This window comes from Larimichthys crocea, unplaced genomic scaffold (genome assembly GCF_000972845.2).
Source record: "Larimichthys crocea isolate SSNF unplaced genomic scaffold, L_crocea_2.0 scaffold97, whole genome shotgun sequence".
In the NCBI taxonomy this organism is placed as follows: Eukaryota; Metazoa; Chordata; class Actinopteri; family Sciaenidae; genus Larimichthys; species Larimichthys crocea.
Window position 1 is genome coordinate 761,770 of NW_020861315.1, and position 18,933 is coordinate 780,702.

Sequence of the window (18,933 nt, forward strand, 5' to 3'; positions counted from 1 at the left end):
AAGAATTCATGGCAGTGTGTTCTAGTATTCAGGATGAGACATGAAATGTTATTTGGACGTTTGGACTTTAGTTCATTTGCATGAAAGGTTCCAGAGAAGATGAACAAAACAGTGTTAACCCTAAATGTGACCCCCTCATATCTGTATACAATTTTAATGTGCCCACGTATGCATAGAAAAAGCAAAGAATAGAAAATAATGCAGTCACTCTGAGGACAAAATGTGGTGGCAGGGAGGCAGAGAGGGAGGTGGAGGGGGAAATAGCCCCGCTCATCTCCTCTCATTTTCTGCCCGCTTCTACCCAGCAGAGTTTCTATGGCAACCCCTCAAAAAGCGGTGTGCGGTGAATTGTGGATTTGAGATGCGCTGTCTGATTGCGCTGTGTGGAGGAGATGGCTGGCTCTTTCGTCAGCACTCCTCTGTAAGAGGAAATTGGTGGAGAGCTCCAATGAAACAGCACTCCATATGCTTTCTTTGATGTGTGTGCCAGTCTTTGGTACTACAGTATGTGTGTGTGTGTGTGTGTGTGTGTGTGTGTGTGTGTGTGTGTGCGTGCGTGCGTGCGTGCGTGCACGTGCGCACACTCAATGAAAGCTTTACATTAGAATCTAGTGCCCCCTGCAGAGATGCTCGTCACTCCTGGCACCCACCAGACTGCACTCAGGTCTCCAAATGAATCCGTCTGGCTGACCATGTAGACTCATCAGTATGCTTTGGGTTTCAGCTGATGGATTCGGTGCCACTGATGACGACTCATTTCTGTTCTGAATTCCAACAGCAATGAACAATGCAGTGCTGTGTGTTTTGATTCTGAAATTCTGACGGATGGCTGAGAAAGAAAAAAAAAAAAGAAACCCAGCACAAAATCTAATTTTGCCTCATGCCCCCTCCCATTACCTCCCCTCCCCACCTCACCGCCTGTCTATTTCCATGGAGAAATGGAGCCACCAGTCACCTTTGCATGTGACTGATGTGCACTGATGTGAGGTCTTTGTCAGGAGATCTGTGTCTGTATCCGTGTAAGAGTTGGACATGTATGTTGTTCAGTGTGAGCTCTCTCTCTCTCGCTGAGTGGCTGTATGATGCTTGTAAGCTGTGCCAGTCCCCATTAGCATCCCATTATAAACCAGCATGATCACTCGTCACTTAGAATGCCTGCCACAGCATGCTCTATGTGTGTGTGTGTGTGTGTGTGTGTGTGAATCACACAGTCAAGTGATTGAGATGGCCTTGTTTCAAAAGAACATGAAAAAAGATTCTGCAAAGTCTTGCACTGTGTACAATTCAATTTAAATGTGTCTGCAAGTGTTTGGTTTGTTTGACCCAGATTTCTCACCTACCCCACTGTTGATAAATTGGATATCCGGAGGCAGCCTTGTGCAACAATTTAATTTAGCTGATATATAGTGAACAGCACCCTCTGCTGACTAAATCTGCGTTGCACATGAAGACTAAGAATTAAAATCCTCATGAATCAAGTGGATTTTGCTTGAGTTATGTAGGTTAAACCTGATGTGTATGATTCCAGTATGATTGGGCATGTGATTAAAATGCAGGTATACTTTGTGTAGTTAAATATGTGGAGACAATAATCGTTTTTTTTTAATGGTTGGTTCACTCAGATTACAAAAATTCTGTTCAGTCTAATGGCATGTTTGGATTTATTTGCGCTGGTTTTCGAGATAATGGTGGTATAAAATGTGAGTTTTCTTTCAGGTGCTTAAGTCACTGAATACTCAAAACTGTTTTTCCAACAGTTGTCACGCATTATTTCTCCAATAGTTCCAGCAGATTCTGCTCATAGTTGGCTAGTAGGATTATCCAGTCAAGGACATTGTTTCTGGAAAGACAAGTTTCTACTGTTTGTTTTTTTTAATCAGTTGTATTGTGGTGGAGAACCTGAAAATCTATGGAAGGAAGTTAGAATGTAATTTTTCATCATTTTTGGTGATCGGATCCTTTAGTTTTGCTTCTTTTTTTGTCTCTTACTCTGCAGATAACAACATGAGAATCTGCTGCCAGCTGTGGCAAATATGATTTGCTTTACCTAATAATCAATTTTCATGGCAGACATTTTAACATGTCATAGCAGTAAAAGCTCAGGTGTAACTAATGACATTAACATGGCCCTGGTGTGGTGCACTGGCATGGCTTACTAGCAGCCTTAAATGGAATGGAACCATCATAGGCATTATTATTTACCCCTGTATTTTCCTACTATGACAAGTCAAAATGTCTGACATATCACACACACACACACACACACACACACACACACACACACACACCCATGCACATACCTGTCTTTATGATCAGGTCTTTCTGAACCACAGTACCACCCCTCACACCTTCCTTTGCTCTGACTCCACAGAACTCTCCTCCCTTCATGGTCTGCTAGCTGCAGTTTACGTCTACATCCTAGCATCCACCCCTCTTACCTCCTCTAACACCCCCTCCCACACACAGACACACACACACAGCCTACAGACACACACACACACAATGTCCTGAGCCCTCTGCGTCTCTGGTCCAGGTCTAAAGGAATGTTGAGTGTCTCTATAGCCTCCTCTCTGGAGATTAGGCTTCACCATGCATGCCCCCCTCCTCATTTCATTCCATTCCAAAGTATGCCCCCTAAGAGCTGCTGCATTTTTATCTGAGCCCGGTGATTGTGACAGATTGGCCAAATGACACACATACACAGACACACATTTGTGGACACACGCTGAGGCACAAACAGAGGGGAGGCTGGTCCTCCTGGGGAGGGACCAGACAGCGCCAGACTCCAGCTATAAAACTCTGCCTGGATGAGGCCAGTGTCCTGCCCCGAGCTGGACAGTACCTCCTTACTCTGTGCCAGGACGAGTCAGGACAGGCAGCAGACGAGCCACCAACATGAACGACATCTACAAGGCAGCGGTATGTCCTCTCACATCTCATACGGCTGAAAGTGTGCAGTTGGCTTCCTCGGATGAAGTGATTTTAGTTTGTTGGATGCTCACCAAAAATCTGTGTGGACTAAATCTGGTATGAGAATGAGGTTGTTTTTGGATCACAAACCATAATCCCTAACATTTATTATTAGTTTGTGACATATGATCAGTGATTAACAATGTAGTGTATTGTAATATAATTACAAAGACATGTCATTTTATTTGGTCTTATTCGAGTGGCCGGTACATGAAATATTCTGGTTTGTCGTATTAAAAAGTCCCCCATCAGTTTGTTCATCTGACATTACTTGAATGGTTGACAAATCCCTGTTGATGCAGCTCGCGCAACACATTGCCTCCATTACCAGCTGATGTCAAAAGATCCTTGACACCATATACGTCTCTAGATTCTCTCCTACCTCAGCCCTATCAGAGCTGATAGGAGTCACTCAGGAGGTCATTGACAGGACAGGTCCCTGTTCCACACTCTGCCGCTTCATCCATGACTTCAAATGGAACAGTCCCACTTCACGTGGCTAATTTTGGCCAGTTGCTCAGATGCTTCTGCGTCCGTGGTCCTCTGGTGCCAGAGGAGGGCTTCAGGTTTAGATAAACCCCCCACGACCAAATTCCAGCATTATCTGTGAGCCAGAGAGCTGTGTCTGTCTGTCCACCTCCACCCGGGGTTGGTCAGCCGGCTGTCCCATCCACTCACATCCCAAGTGGGCAGTGCAACTGAGACAGTAAAAGCACACAAAAATGTACATTACATGTGTTTGTTTAGGTGGATTTTTTCATATATCATCACCAGAGTGTGTGTGTGTGTTTATGAGTGTGTCTGCATGTGTGTGTTTAATTTATAGTGGACGACAGACAATAACTCTTACATAAGCAGCTGTCTCCCTCTCTCATTCGTGGTAGCTTTTCCAGGATTACTGTTCCATTGTTGGTCCAGATCCACAGCTATGCTAATTTAAAGCACTGTGTATTGTGTCCTTTATCTGTGGTTCCTGATCCTCCTGTCTGTTTATTTTTAACTCCTCCTCTTATTGGTTCTCACATATGATATATAGGTTCTGTGTTTTGTCAAGGATGGCTGAGTGTGTGGGACCCAAGTATTACCTTTGTTGACATATAAGTTATCAAAACAAATAGAAATAATTTATTTCAGAGGCTGAGTTCACACTTTGTATTTTAACCCATCTCCATAAGTGAAACACTTCTTGAACAGATATGGCTTTTTGGAGCACTGGTTGAATAGGTGTGGCATACGAATTTAAATAGACAGTAATAGAACATATTGATTGTCCATATTGATACAGAGAATACAACCAAGCAACCAAAGCATTAACTATTAAAACTTTTTTTCCTCTTGCAGGTTGAGCAGCTGACAGACGAACAGAAAAATGGTGTGTAAATTAAAATGTTTTCAAATTCTAACTTGTTATATTATCATCAGCGCATGATATTGTAAGGTTGTTGCAAAAGTGTGGCTCCCCTTGTCCAAGGCCATAAGACATTTGTTGGTGATATAAGAGTTGTTCCTTTGCCCTGTATGCTGCTTGTGGTGTCGCAGAGTTCAAGGCCGCCTTTGATATCTTCGTACAAGATGCGGAGGACGGCTGCATCAGCACCAAGGAGCTGGGGAAGGTGATGAGGATGCTGGGCCAGAACCCCACACCAGAGGAGCTGCAGGAGATGATTGACGAGGTGGATGAAGACGGTAAATCAAAAACACTGCTGCGACACAGTACAACAAACTCTCTCAATGATTGCTTGATTGATTGCTGACCTCTTTGCCTCCGGAGCAGGTGGCAGATCTGTCACTGCACAATCATAGCGAGAGACAAGTGCATCTCAAACCCTTTGCACTTAATATTAAATGATACTCAAGGATCTTACGTTCATCAGATGATGCACATTTTGATGATGATGATGATGCATATCATCTTGAATTTTCTATGAAATCAGCATCAATATATGTATTATGTCTATAATAAACATAATTTAAATTTAGGTATTGCCTTTGTATTAAAAGAACTGATGAGCCATTGCATATTTCAATTCTGTTCTGATACATTACATTATTGGGTTTTTAAGGAGAACACTGGAGTTCTGGTGGTTGAATAAAATAAACACCTGTCCAGCGTGGACCGTAAGGCTGTAATGCTATACATTGCATGTGTGTGTATGTGTGCAGGGAGCGGCACGGTGGACTTTGACGAGTTCCTGGTCATGATGGTGCGGTGCATGAAAGACGACAGCAAAGGGAAGTCCGAGGAAGAACTGGCAGAGCTGTTCCGCATGTTTGACAAGTGAGTTTCATGTTTAATCCCTGTTGCTAGTTCTTCCCACTGAATTATGAGAGCAGAATAATCGTGTAACCAAAGAAAAGACACTGAACTTGACAAAATATCTACAACAAGGGGACGCTTTCATTTCTAGAATCACTTGTAATCAAATTGCTCTTCATAGTGGGACTCCTGCAAAGTATGCTCCCTGTGCACAATTATGCGTACTGACAAAATGCCAAGTAGCTCTGCAGCGTACAGAATGTAGTTTCCACCATAATCCCTTTTGACAGCACAGAATATTTCAAACACCCACTCCATGTAAGCCAGACACCCCATCTGAGCATCAAAGAACAAACTTGCCATACTTTTCTTTTTCTCGCAGAGATGGTTCTCAAATACTTAAATGAAAGATATGATCAGTCACGTGTCACAGACAAACACACCACCTCCACCACTGCCATCTGTGAAGCTTTACTTAGGTTTGTTTTGTGCATTAATCTACCTTTTAATTGTGCAGGAATGCAGATGGTTATATTGACCTGGATGAGCTGAAAAGGATGCTGGACAATACAGGAGAGGTAATTACCGAAGATGACATTGAGGAGCTGATGAAAGATGGGGACAAGAACAACGACGGCAAAATTGACTATGATGGTGAGGAGTTTGAACTGTGTTAAACTGAGAGAAGAGACACCTTGAGACACTTGTTTGCTACTCATTTGCTATACTCTGTCATTCATTGTTCGATGCTTAAAAATACATCAAATAAGTAATTTGCTAAATTGAGACATCTTGAAGTTTCATCGCAGTTTGTTTCGGGCTGTACTGACTATGTCTCTCTTAATTTCACAGAGTTCTTGGAGTTCATGAAAGGAGTGGAGTAATCGTAAACAAGAGAAGATCCAGAGTGTTATTTTTGTATTTCTCTGTGACTCCATGGTCATCTGTGGAAAACTGGAAGCCGACTTGGATGCCGTTGATAGAAACAATGGAACGACTTTGCAAGATTCGATCGAATACCGTAGCGGAACCTTTCTGTATTTTTCTACCATCTCTTGCATTGTTGTAAATACAGTTTGTAACTATTGGTACTTTGTAACTTTTGGTGCCCATGTCTTCTGAATTTGTGTAAATGTATCCAAATTACTTATATTTTCTATAGAGCCCATAAAATATACCAGTTTGGCTGCTTGATATCAACTTTGTATTTGTTTCTGACTAAATCTGAAGAGCCACAGACAGTTTACAAATCTTACTGGGAGGCTGACATTGTTTAGCTGGGCAGAAAATGTATGTGTGCACAAAGCAGAACATATCCATGAGTCAACACACCAGGCTCTGGTTGACTAATCATACTTTTATGTACTGGATCCAGTCTGCATACTGTACGTGTTCTCATGTGCACATTGGATACATATCTGTATGTTTAAGATACCCTCAGGACTTTTGATTCCCCTCTCATGCCCCTTAAACGCCTTCATATTTCTACATGAAAAGTCTGCTTGGAATGTAATAAACAAGATGCATTTGTCAGAGCATCTGTCAGTTCATCATTTTGTTTGAATAATCTCATTTCAGTTTTGTCACTTTAAAATTAAAGTTTTTTTTTTTTTTTTAATCATTATTTGTGGAAACTCTGACATCAGTGTATCTCAATAGTTTGGGCTTCATAACACTGAGACTAATTTGGCTATTGTTACTGAGAAGCAAACAGTACTTATTTTAGTATCTCATTCCTGATTTGCCTTGCTGGTCTTTGGATTTTACAAGCTGATCACATGCTTGCCTCTTTTTCCTTCCCTGTTGTTCACATCACATAAATAAGCAAGCAAAGGTGGCCTGAAATACTACCACTGTAATATCAAAACAAGATATGTCAGCGTGAAAGTGTGCTGTCTACCCTAAAATTTGATTTATCCGTGTAATTTGTGTTCCATAGTGGCTCTTGTCTGCGGCATGTAAACTATTCACATGGTTTCCGTGTAAGTATCTAGTTACACAGTCTATTGAGACAGGAGCTATTTATGTCTAATCATGTTAGTGCCCATGTTAGGGGATCTGGATTGACCGACACCAGTTGACAATCAGATGCCTTTGTCCATATAAAGAATGCTATTCATCTACAAAGAGATAACAGTTCTATTGTTAAAACAGCTTTAATTCTGACATACATGTTAGTACACTAAAATATCCGGATGATTAAAGCAGAAACATTCATTTCATTCCAACAAGCACTTAATTCAACAGTAAATATATACATATATATATACATATATATATATACTACATTCTCTGGTGGTGATTTCAGATTTTCTAGCGCTATATTTAGAGGGATTCCTCACCAAAACAGTGCAAAAAACATATTCATATAATCCTGAATATATCTACTGGTTGTATAAAACATCATTTCTAGGTAAACAGGCTGCGGTTTTAGTACCTGAGGAGTCATGCAGTTAACTCTGTGGCCACTTGATGTCAGCAGGAAAACACATTTTTATCTGTTTGTTTGGCTCAGTTACAGCAACATGAAGATAAGGAGATTTCATGGCACAGCTACACTCTTTCCAAAGACAGGTGATACTTATTCGCCGGCCTATGAAAAGACATTGAAATATCCAGTCAGGATAAAAAAGGGGTTGATTATTTTAAGTATAATATGTATACGACACATACGCAAACATATTCGTGTTCAAAGTGATCAAAATGCTCTAAATAAACACAAAAACACCATTAGATCATTATATATGAAAAAAATCTTATTCTGATTGTCTGACTGAATAATAGGATGATGATTTATTTCCATCCATTTCCAAATGCTGTTGAAAGCCACCCACCATCTTAAAATCTGGAAACAGATCTTTTTTTATAGTTTCGTTTTGTGAAATGGGATCGGCTGCGTTTTGTGTGAGCAGGTGACGTCAGTGGCCTGACTGATGACAACGGCCAAAGGCCTCCCCACCTCCCTCCATCTCTCTCTCTCTCCCTCTCTGTTTCCCTGAGGGTCCTGTTAGCTCCATTCAGTTCAAATAGTATATGTTACCTATGGGATTTTAAATCCCCATCAATAGCACTGTTCTACCAAACAGTCTGACAAATATAACATACTACATCAATTACACAGTCCAGCTGTGCTGATCAAAAACACTGCATTGAGATCAAGTGCTAATATGAGATGAAAAGATGTCATGTTGTGTTATTTATTTATTTTTCCATCACACAGATTGCACAGCTCTGCTGCCAAACTTCTTTATAAGCTTTTTAAGCTGCCGTCTGCAGCATGGAACAGGATGAGTAGTGCTCTCCCTGCCATCAATGGGAGGCTGGGCAGCAGCAGAGCAGAGTGTGTGAATGAATCTGGGGTGTGGCGCACTAGCAGCAAGTTGGGTGGAGAAGTGACGCAGTTACGCAAGACAGGCCTGATGAGTCATGCCTGCTGTTATTAACACACACTGCGGTTATGAGCCACCTTTGGTTATGTGGATTTCAGGGACACATAAGCCACCGTGAGACCTGTTTCCTTATTGTGAATAAGATACACACCCCTGTAACACTGACCTTTGAAAGTCACTGAGATAGAGGGGATTTATAAAGATAATAGAAGGCCATCAATATTATGTAACTAATTTCATTCATCACTATTCTACCAGTGTGTGTGTGTGTGTGTGTGTGTGTGTATGTGTGTGTGCTGGCAAAAATGGGTTATTCCATTGGCTAAGAGTGAGTCAGGCGGATGTGGAGCTGTATATAATGCACACACACACACACACACACACACACACACACACTGCTCCACTGTTTTATTGATTTATAAATCATCCATTTGAAACTATTAGATCACACAGGAGTCATGATCCACCATGAAATTGTCCTAAAATTGTATTACTAAGCTTTGCCAACAGTGGGATGTTTTCATAACCATTTCACAGCTCACTATGATTTATAGATGTATAAAATCCCCGGAAGAGTGAGGAATACCCCGGACATGGTTTAAAGCTTGAAAGGCGTTAACTACTCATACCATCTCTCCGCCGCCCACACACATGCAGACCTGGTTTGAAGCCAGCAGGCTTTTGGGTTTAGAGGATTCCTGTTTTTCCTGCTTCTCGACATCACATGGTCTTGGATGTTGTCCAAAGCCAAATATCACTGCCTAATTTCTGGAAACTTCTCATTGTGAATGGTCACAATGCCATAAAATATATGCTCTCGAAATGTCTAGATTAATAGTTAGGTATTAATCTTTTTTAAGGTCATGTGATAATGATTTATGTTTGATGTTTTGTGCTATTAATAGTCTGAAGGGTAAAATGCTGATTTTTATGCTGCCATCTTTGGGGACCATTCTCCTCTTCAAACGAAAAGAAATCACGGAATTACTATAAATAATCTTGATTCTGAATAAATATGAAAACTTAGATGATTGTCTGTTTTTTGGAGAGCGAACGGTAGGTTGTTTTTGTTGCCATAAATACACAATGAGGAAGTGGAACGCTTTAGACAAAGAGAGAGTGGAAGGACTGCAAATCAAACTTGAACAGACAGAATATTGTATCATGATGCTCCATCCCACTTCTAGTGTTGAGAACACTGAAGTACTGTTTCTAGACTGGCCGGCCATAATGGCCCATAGAACAGCAAGACTACAAGACACAGAATGCTCAAATTCCACAATAACTATTCATTGATTCAAATGAATAACAGCGATTGTTTTGTTTTAATGTACCACTGGAGGGTTTATCTATTTTTACCACTTTCAAAAAGGAAACTTGTATGTGTGTAAAATTGTGAAAGATCATACATTAAAGTAAAAGCAGCAATACTCCACAACAAGTACAATAAAAAACTGTTATATCATATTTTATTGGATTAAAATTGACATCAATTAACATGTGAGCAGTATTTTGATGCTGTAGAAGGTGGAACTACTTTCAACCATTTTATAAATTGTTGGGTTAATATAGTATATATTGTGTTTTCTAATCCGATCACAGTTTTTAAAACAATATATATATATATACTATTAATCTGTAAAGTACAGAGTAACTATAGCTATGAAATAAATGTAAATTTGCCTCTATAACGTGGGGAACCAAATGAAAAAGTACCTCAAGATTATATCAAACTTTTTGGATAAAAACACAATACTGACTTATTAAATTTGAATAAATTTGATCTGGTGAACTTAGCATCTAGCAGTTGCCTGTTTGCACATTCAGCAATCTATAGTTCCACTATGTTCACCGGCTAGTCACCAACTTTGCCCGTCTGCCATTTGGTGCTTGTAGTGTACAGTTTACTATGGATCATTTTAGCTGAATGGGTGAGTCAAAACAGTAAGGAAGGGCAGGTAAACCAAAACAAAGAGCTGAAAGATAATATAAAGCTTTGTAGAACTGTGGAGTTGTGTACAATTTGATCCATTGTTATAATACTGATAATGAAGTAAACAAATATACCATGTTATTTTTCACTACAGTACAAAACTGGATGTTTAGCTGAGGCACTTTAACAAAGACATCTTCACCAGCAGGCCCATTGAGTGTTAATTTATTTGTTTGAAGAGACAGACTCTTGGAAATCCCTACCCTCTGAGCTATGACATCATTATTCTGGTCACTAATGTTGTAGAAGCACATCCCGAGGCACAGACATGCTCTTTGGCTCACTCAGCATTTCTGTACTGTAAGCAACATATGGCCTTGTGTGAATGGCATACCAGACAGCAAGACAGTTCCCAGCAGGGCCTCCTCTGTAGATGCCGAGCAAGAACACATGATAGACAGATGACCTTTACTTTGTGTTGGGTCTAGCAAGACACGAGGAATGTTCCCTTTCATTCACTTTGCCACAGATTAAACTGCAAACAAATATCACTTTGTTCTTGGTGCTTGGTGAGCTCAGGCTACTGTACATCACCGGATGGTGAAATTGGCCACGAAATGAGAGACTTCTGGTATTAACAGATGGCTGCCTTGCTCTGCCACTAGTATTCCATGTGGCTTTGCTTTACACATGACCCAGTATTCTTCTTGCCAAAATGAACACTTTTCTTCCTCATCAGAGGACATACAAGTCTTTATAAAAAGAGTTGTTTCACAAGAGTTAGTGAGGAGGTTTGTGAGGGTTGTTTTTAGAAAGATAGTATATGTGTAGTGGGTTCCTGGAGAGATAAGATACTTCCTGTTAGATGGTCTAGCATGACTTGATGGCTGTATTAAGAGCAGACAGCTCAACTTGTGACAACATTGCAAATGAGATCATCTTATGAATTGATGTATTTTATTATAATTAATTGTGGTAAAGTTTACAGTATGACAAAACCATAGTTGAGGCTTGTTCAGGCTCTAAATGTGTCCTTCCTCTTTATGTCTGTGAGAGCTCGTCTAGCTTTGCTATTCTTATTCCGTTACTAATATGGGGAAGTAGGAAGCATTGCAAATGGTTTCTCTATCATTGAAGGATTCTGAGAATCCAATGGCAATCCCCAACAACAAGAGGTGAAATCGCTGGCATGATAAAACATGTCATCCCAACACAGTCATACACACCTCCATGAAACTGGGAGTAAAGGGTATTTCCATGTTTCTGACTTTCTCGCGTTCACCATAACTGCTGGTACAAGTGTCTATTCCTGTCATATGGCTCTGTCGAAATACTCTCTCAAAAATAAAAACAGTGCGGCTCAGAGTACAGCACAGAATCCATGATGTCATTCCCTCTTCGGTGACATGATGTCAGAAACAGCAAATACTGAGATTAGGATTACTCTCCTTGGCCCTGAACATCTGCTGTGCAGAAACAGAATGACGCCACTGGGAGTAAAAATCCCGGCAGTAAAGATGGAAGTTATTCAGATGAGATTGGCTTTTACAACAGGGATGGCCAAACATTCAACTGTAATAGGATAATAGCAACCCTTTCAGAAATGTCAAAACTATTATTCTATGCAAATCCGAAAGAGACTACAAAGAGAATTGGTCCTCATCTAAAAGCGAGTCTCTATTTGGCGAGGGTAGGCTAAATAAATTGACTATTCCAGTTATTGTGCATCAGAAGGAGAAGCAGCTGTGAAATTATTGTCAGTCATGCAGTATGCTAAGTATGTTCTTATAACCACAGCAGGTGTGAACCAGCTCTGACTGGCTTCTGCTCAGCCTCTACAACACACACACACACACACAGTTGGCAGCCCCACACAAAATGATTTATAATTACAGAACCCAAAAAGCTATGGTTAACTCTCAGGTGAGACTCTCAGCATGGAATAGTCGGTGCCAAAATATACTAAAACAAGCTGCAAGGGAACCCCACACATGAGCAGCTCCTGTACATTATATCTGTCAATAATTCAACAGCGAAAATACCCTGGAAGGTGTGTGTTCATATATAAATCATTACTCATTACTTTTTTACAGTACTGTTGATATACTGTATGTGTACCATGCCAATAAGACAGATAAGATTGCTCAGATTAATAGCTCCCACGCCCATCATCCACCGGCAGTGCACTCCTATCTTTCATGCACTGCAGCTACCCATTGCCTCTGCCTTATCGTGGGTGTCTTTTCAGACCTAATCACAGGTTTGCCCTGCAGGTATGTGGCCAGCCGGGTTCAGTCATGCTGGAAAACCCATCAATCAACGGCTTTTATTATCACAAATGCGAGATGTTGCTAGGCAAGTCTCTTCATGTGCTGTATTGGTGCTGTGAGAGTTGAAGATTTTAGTTTTAGCCTGCTGCAATATTCTCAAGTCATCTCAGTCCCCTGAAGCTAGAACTAAACCTGTTTCAGTGCAGCATTTAAGTCATTAAATCCCACAGACTGACAGTTATTGGACCATGAACTGCTGCACAGATCAACTACAAAACATTTTCCCCCCACCCATTTTTTTTTCTTGAGTTAGAGAGCTTGGCTTCGGTTCATGAAATAATTTCTTCAGGGAAGGGAATCACTGCATCATCTTTCTGTCATCTGGTGAAGAACATATGAATAAATCTTCCAGACAAGGTAGAAACAATACCAAACCAATGGAGCATTCAGGGCGCTGCAACAAAGTATAAATCTGACATAACACATAATACTTCCAGCAAACTTCTGCAGAAATGTGGAAATGTTCATACTTTGAGTAATCATTGGCTGAGAAGGCAAAGTAACTGATTCTACCCCTAATAAAAACACATCTACCTTTTCTAATTCACTTTGTGAACACCTGGATCTTGTTTTACCTGCAGTTCACAAAAATCTAATATAGTACATATATATAAATGAATACTTGCTTCTTAAATTGTATTGTGAAAGTTGTTGAATGGTAACGTGGATGTGAAGACACTCTCATTTCCTCTTTTTAAAAATACAAAATAAAGTTATGGCTTCATGTTAGATTGAAATCTTCAGTTAAATGTGTTTAACCTAAGCTGAAACACATCTATTGCGCAACACTGTTATTATATTTGATCACTCCCCAAGTTGCAGAGGAGAGCTGTCGGAAGTCTGCGGTAGAGTACATGCTGTGTCATCTTCCTCTTCCTTTAAGCGCTGTTTGAGTGACTGGTAGCGGGTGTGTCTGCACTGTGGTAATGACAGATCTGGCCCTCTCACTTGTCTTTGTGTCAGAAAGGCTGTGGGAGACAGGAAGCCAGGCATCAGAGTGGACAGAAAACGGACATCTGACCACACCTCGAGCCTTGGGGCTGGACAACACAGAGCTACAACTCAAATTCTTTGACTTCACAGAACAATCTTTCACAACTATTTTTGTTTTGTTTTGTGAAAGCGTGTTATTGGCTTTCAGTGAAAAAAAACTCTGAACACAAGACAAACAAAAGATTTTCAAGTAAAAATATACAATATATTTGTTGTATAAACTTGTACAGAATGTCTTGGGACATTTAGCTTTACATATACTATACATAAGGGTCAAAATAGGGTGACATTCGCATCCTTCATGATTTTGAGAAAATGTCCCCCCATCACAACCACATTTTATGTACATCTTTACAAACATACCAAACAAAACAGCCCTTGGATGCACCTTATGAGGCCATGACGATATACAGATGCCTTGTATAAAAATCCCTGAAAATGTCTCTCTGTGAGGTAAGAACACATTTGTCAAACTCATTTCCTTTCACTCCCTCTCATACATCGGACTCACTCATTTGTTCTGAGACGAGACTGGCAATAGAGAACAGCTAATTATACATCGTGTTTCCCTTAACATTATTGTGCCATAGAAGGAGTAGCTGCAGACAGAAGACTGTCAGAGTAAAAAATATGGTGAACATCCATTCCTTTATACACCGATTACTTACACATTTGTTCCTTTTAATCGCTGCAAAAGCTAGTCCTATACACTATACCTCAACCTGGTAACTGACATAGAGTTCAATTCGTGTAAAGGTATGGTCAAGGCCTCAACAACAGGCAATATGACCTAAAGGTTACAAAACAAGGTCCTTGGTAGAACATAATCACATGCAAATAATGCAGCTATAAGCAAAAGAATGTACAGGAGCGTTTCTGAAGAATAACATGTTTTACCTTTGATATTTCGCCGAAAGAGACGCTTGATCGTGTATTTAAAGAATAACTATTTAACATCATGGTGTTCACCAGACGTTAGTGAAGGTATTCGGAGTGAAAGCAGGAGAAATAAACAAACATGCTTTTTGTGGCAAAAAAAAGAAAAAGGACAATAATTGAAGGCCGGATCACTGTAGTAGCTTATTTCCCTCAGCTAGAGTACCATCAAAACATCTCAGATTGGTCCCCAGAAAACATTCTGATTGGCCAAAGACTCCGTTTAGACCGTGAAGGCAATAATCATAACAGATACAAAGTAATACATAAACATCCACTTTACAGCTGGTGAATAACAAATAACAGTCATACAACAATCGTAGATTTAATAGAAAAGTTATGAAATGTCCTGCTGTTATGGCTGTACATGACCACTGATTAATGCCATGTATGGTGGATAGCAAAATTCATCCTCGTGTTAGGTATTAAGGCATTGAGACTGGATTTAATGGAGTCTACATGGGGGCTCTGTTCCTTTAAGAGATCAATGTAGTTCCTGGTGCAGAAACACTGTAACTGACTTACTGCTTGTGTCAGCTAGTTAGGCATCTGACAGACTCAGAAAACCTTAAGAAGACACCACAGGAAGCAACAACAAAAAGGCAGTCCAATCAATCCTCATGTTGACTCCAGAGTGTCTAGCTGGAAGACGTTGTGATTTGTTGGCGTGGTGAAGAAGAGCTGCTCCTTGCTGGTGGAACGGTTATCACAGGGACTGTGCATCGCCAGCTTCCTCTCAAAGTCCAGGAGCTGACCCATGAAGTTGAAGTTTGGGGAAATGTTGGACTTCTTCCTTTTGACAAAATCATAAGCGTCATTGAGGGAGAGGTGGAGTTTCTGCATCAGGTAAGCCACGGTGACTGTGACTGAGCGGCTGATGCCGGCGAGGCAGTGGACCAGGATGCCACACTGCTTCGACCGAGCCTCATCTGTGAGAGGGGAGAGAAGCGGAAAGTTGTCTAAGAATTATTCAAGTAAAGCGAAATTCAGAAGTAACTTTGTTGGTGGCTGCTGACTAAGAAGCTCAATTCTTATTCTAAGAAATCAAATGACCTAGAAAAAAAGTTGCACATCAGTCAACAATTGTCAACTAAAGAAAAACCTCTCGCCTAACTTGTGACCCTGCCATCAAACACAACCTCAGAGAGTGGAAACAACATTTCCTTCCTCATTCTACCTCCAACACATTCAAAACTAGTTCATGTTGCAACCACCAAACAAACAAGTCAAACACTGTGGTGTCAGGTGCAAATGTGGTGAGAAACAACAAATCAGAAGTGAAATTGAAAGAATAAAGGTAATAGAGGTATATATGTATATATATATATCAAAACTCTATATACAGCAGCTTATAACAGCCTACACGAGTGGTTAGAACGTTTATTACAGCAATAAAAACACAATTATACAAAAACACCCCCCTGTCTAATACAGTCACACTAATGAATGATTCTAAAGTATTCATTATTACATTACTATTAAACATAATTAGCAAACAATGGCTTCAGTATTACTTTGGTTTCATGCCAAAAAGTGCCCAACCCTACCGTACTTCCTACACTCTTTGTGACAGAACAAGCAACTAAACAGTTAACACACACTACAGACAAAGTGTGGAAAGTGTGAGTGTATCTCTGAGTTTTAGGCTACTCACCTATGAATGCTATGGCCTCTGGAAAGAACTGGGACAGGTTCTGACTCCAGTGGTCCGAAATGGGAATCTGTTTGTACCTGAAGTGGCCGTCATGCTCAAACATGTTGGGGAGATTGGGTGTGACGTTCAGGATGTATTTGATGTTGTACTGGCCCAGCATGTCTAGGTTAGTGGAGTCTTTGGCACAGCCCAGGTAAAGGTAGGGTAGGATCTGGACAGGGAAGGCAGGCTGGTTGCTGGGGATGGGGCTCTCCTCAGACTCTGTGGCGCTGCTCGGCTCTCGATCAGATTCCCCATCGGAACAATCTGAGCTGATCCGAAGATTTCCAAAACCCAGGACTGGTAGTGGAGGAGAGGAGCTGGGACAGGAGCTGTCTAGGAGGGTCTCACAGTGTAGTGGGTACTCTGTGTGGAACTTTACAAATCCACCTGGATGAGAGCCAAAACACAAAAGTTAGGCAAATAGGGTTTAATAAAAAAATAATAATACTAAATTAAAGGGACACTCTATTTATAGTTAATCATATTCTAACTGGCAGGAAGGCTGGGTTAGGCATTAGAGCAGAGCTGTGTAAAGAAGTAGCTCAAGTTCCCCCCAAAAAAGACCATTCATGAAATGCATGCCTGTTCCTGCTAGAGCAAAACATGGCGCAGCCATTTTGGAATTTTAATTGAGAATCTCAGTGACACACACACACACACACACACACACACACACACACACACACACACACTTTAGAAACAGCCAACAAACCGCAAAAAACCCGCAACACAAGATGAGCGTTATAACGTTAAGTAATGTTAACGTAGTCGAAATAAAAGTTGTAAAAGTCTCGTTAAAAAAAAAAAAATCGGCATTTGAAAGTTTTAAACACCTTCCAGTAAAAAAAAGAAAAAGTTGGCAACGTCTCTTTAAAAAATGATTTGTTAGTTACACACAAACATAAATGTGTAATTTCTCTTTTTCTTAACTACTGACCTTCCAGGTAATACGCTTTACAGCCGTCCTCCCATAGTTTTTGAAGAAGTAAACCCAAAACCGACGCCGGATCTTCACACTCCTGCCAGTCCACCGTGCACTCATCGTACAGGACGACCGTGTCCGTCTTACACCGTCTTATGAACTTCTCTTTATCCTCATGGTTGGGGATGATAGTCCGGATAGGTATGTTCCCCTTTTTGAACCTCCGGAGCATCAGTCCCGGTATAGCCAGGTTTATGGCGGTCTCTACGTGGGATGATTCATAAAGCTCATGTGAACGGCAGTCCAGCAGGAGCAGAGAAGTGCCTCCGGACTCTAACTCGAGTTGCAGCCATTCCACGCTTTTACTCGGCGATACATTAGACATATCTGGACTCAATATCATACTACGTGCGAGCACGAACACTTACTACATGGTCCACCGAACGACGACAAACTACATTCCAACCCGAATACAAGAAAAGAAGCGTTAAATGTTGCCCCGGCTTTTGCTTGAGCGAAGAGATTTCCCCTTTTTCCTCCTCTCTGTTTCCATCAGTCACTGAGTCCTGACCTGCCCCGCAGCTAATGCAGATCTATTTACACTTTGATTTGCGACACACGAGGTTCAAATGTGTATATTACAAAGCCAGTGATCTTCTTTCTTCAACTTCAGCTACTCCACATCGTACCAGGGTCATCCATGCACACTCGTTTTACCATTCCGATGCATGGGAGTTTTTTTTGTTTTTTTTTTTCTCTCTCGTTGACAGCAGAGCAACTCAAGAGGGAGGAGTTTATTCCTTATGATTTAAAGTCATAGCAGAAAGATGCAGGAAAAGAAAAAAGTTTGGTATCCAAAAAAGTCTGAATGAAATAATTTGGCCAATCACAGTTTTTGTAAATCACTGTCATATATCAAGTGTTTGCTCTATTATAACAAGTATAGTGACTTTTAAGGGGATTACTGTCACTTACAGTCACTCAGTATTAGCCACATTTTTTCATAGGGACTAAGTTGGTTCTGTTATAGCCTAAGAAATGACCTTGATCTGACCTTTATTTTATACTTACATATCCCAATGGGTAGTTCAAGGAGTGTCTGGGTTATTCTAACAATAGTCTTGCATACTATCTGCATAACTGCATGCATTATTGTCTCTTGTTTACAACCAAATTACCCTCAGCTCTCTTCAAATCATGTGACATACTGTGCCTCCACAGTAGCAATAGTAGTTATATTATGACTAACTATCAGTGTATAACTCAGGATTATACGTGTAATGCAGTATTTACAATGAAATCACATCCTCCATTTAGAACACAAACACTAACAAATGGACTGAATCCTTCGCTCACTCTGAATTGAGTCGGTGATGCTTCTCCCTGCAGGAGAGCAGCAAAAACATTTCACTACGGAAGTGTGTTGCTATCTCTCATCATGATGATACTCATTTTCAGACCGGACACACCCATGAAACTGCCCTCTTCCTCAATTTTCATCTCATCT

At 40.6% G+C, this 18,933-nt stretch overlaps 2 protein-coding genes across 2 annotated transcripts; one reads left to right on the forward strand and one right to left on the reverse strand.

Moving 5' to 3' along the window:
• Positions 1 to 2,303: 2,303 nt before the first annotated feature.
• tnnc1a (troponin C type 1a (slow)) lies at positions 2,304 to 6,777 on the forward strand. The gene is made up of 6 exons (XM_010731675.3): positions 2,304 to 2,919; positions 4,312 to 4,342; positions 4,510 to 4,656; positions 5,134 to 5,248; positions 5,745 to 5,881; positions 6,080 to 6,777. The coding sequence occupies exons 1-6, from the start codon at positions 2,896 to 2,898 to the stop codon at positions 6,109 to 6,111; spliced, it is 486 nt and encodes a 161-aa protein (XP_010729977.3). The 5' UTR covers positions 2,304 to 2,895; the 3' UTR covers positions 6,112 to 6,777.
• Positions 6,778 to 14,055: 7,278 nt separating this feature from the next.
• On the reverse strand, positions 14,056 to 18,185 carry LOC104919616 (dual specificity protein phosphatase 7). The gene is made up of 3 exons (XM_010731676.3): positions 17,442 to 18,185; positions 16,463 to 16,891; positions 14,056 to 15,737 (listed from the first exon to the last, which is right to left on the reverse strand). The coding sequence occupies exons 1-3, from the start codon at positions 17,827 to 17,829 to the stop codon at positions 15,427 to 15,429; spliced, it is 1,128 nt and encodes a 375-aa protein (XP_010729978.1). The 5' UTR covers positions 17,830 to 18,185; the 3' UTR covers positions 14,056 to 15,426.
• Between the last annotated feature and the right edge of the window lie 748 nt (positions 18,186 to 18,933).

Coding starts and splice junctions, on each gene's coding strand:
- tnnc1a (XM_010731675.3), top strand. CDS start 2,896: ATGAACGACATCTACAAGGCAGCG. Junction 5,249..5,744: donor CTGTTCCGCATGTTTGACAA/GTGAGTTTCATG, acceptor TTAATTGTGCAG/GAATGCAGATGGTTATATTG. Junction 5,882..6,079: donor CGGCAAAATTGACTATGATG/GTGAGGAGTTTG, acceptor TTAATTTCACAG/AGTTCTTGGAGTTCATGAAA.
- LOC104919616 (XM_010731676.3), bottom strand. CDS start 17,829: ATGATATTGAGTCCAGATATGTCTAATGTATCGCCGAGTAAAAGCGTG. Junction 16,892..17,441: donor TAAAGCGTATTACCTGGAAG/GTCAGTAGTTAA, acceptor GCTCTCATCCAG/GTGGATTTGTAAAGTTCCAC. Junction 15,738..16,462: donor AGAGGCCATAGCATTCATAG/GTGAGTAGCCTA, acceptor CCCCTCTCACAG/ATGAGGCTCGGTCGAAGCAG.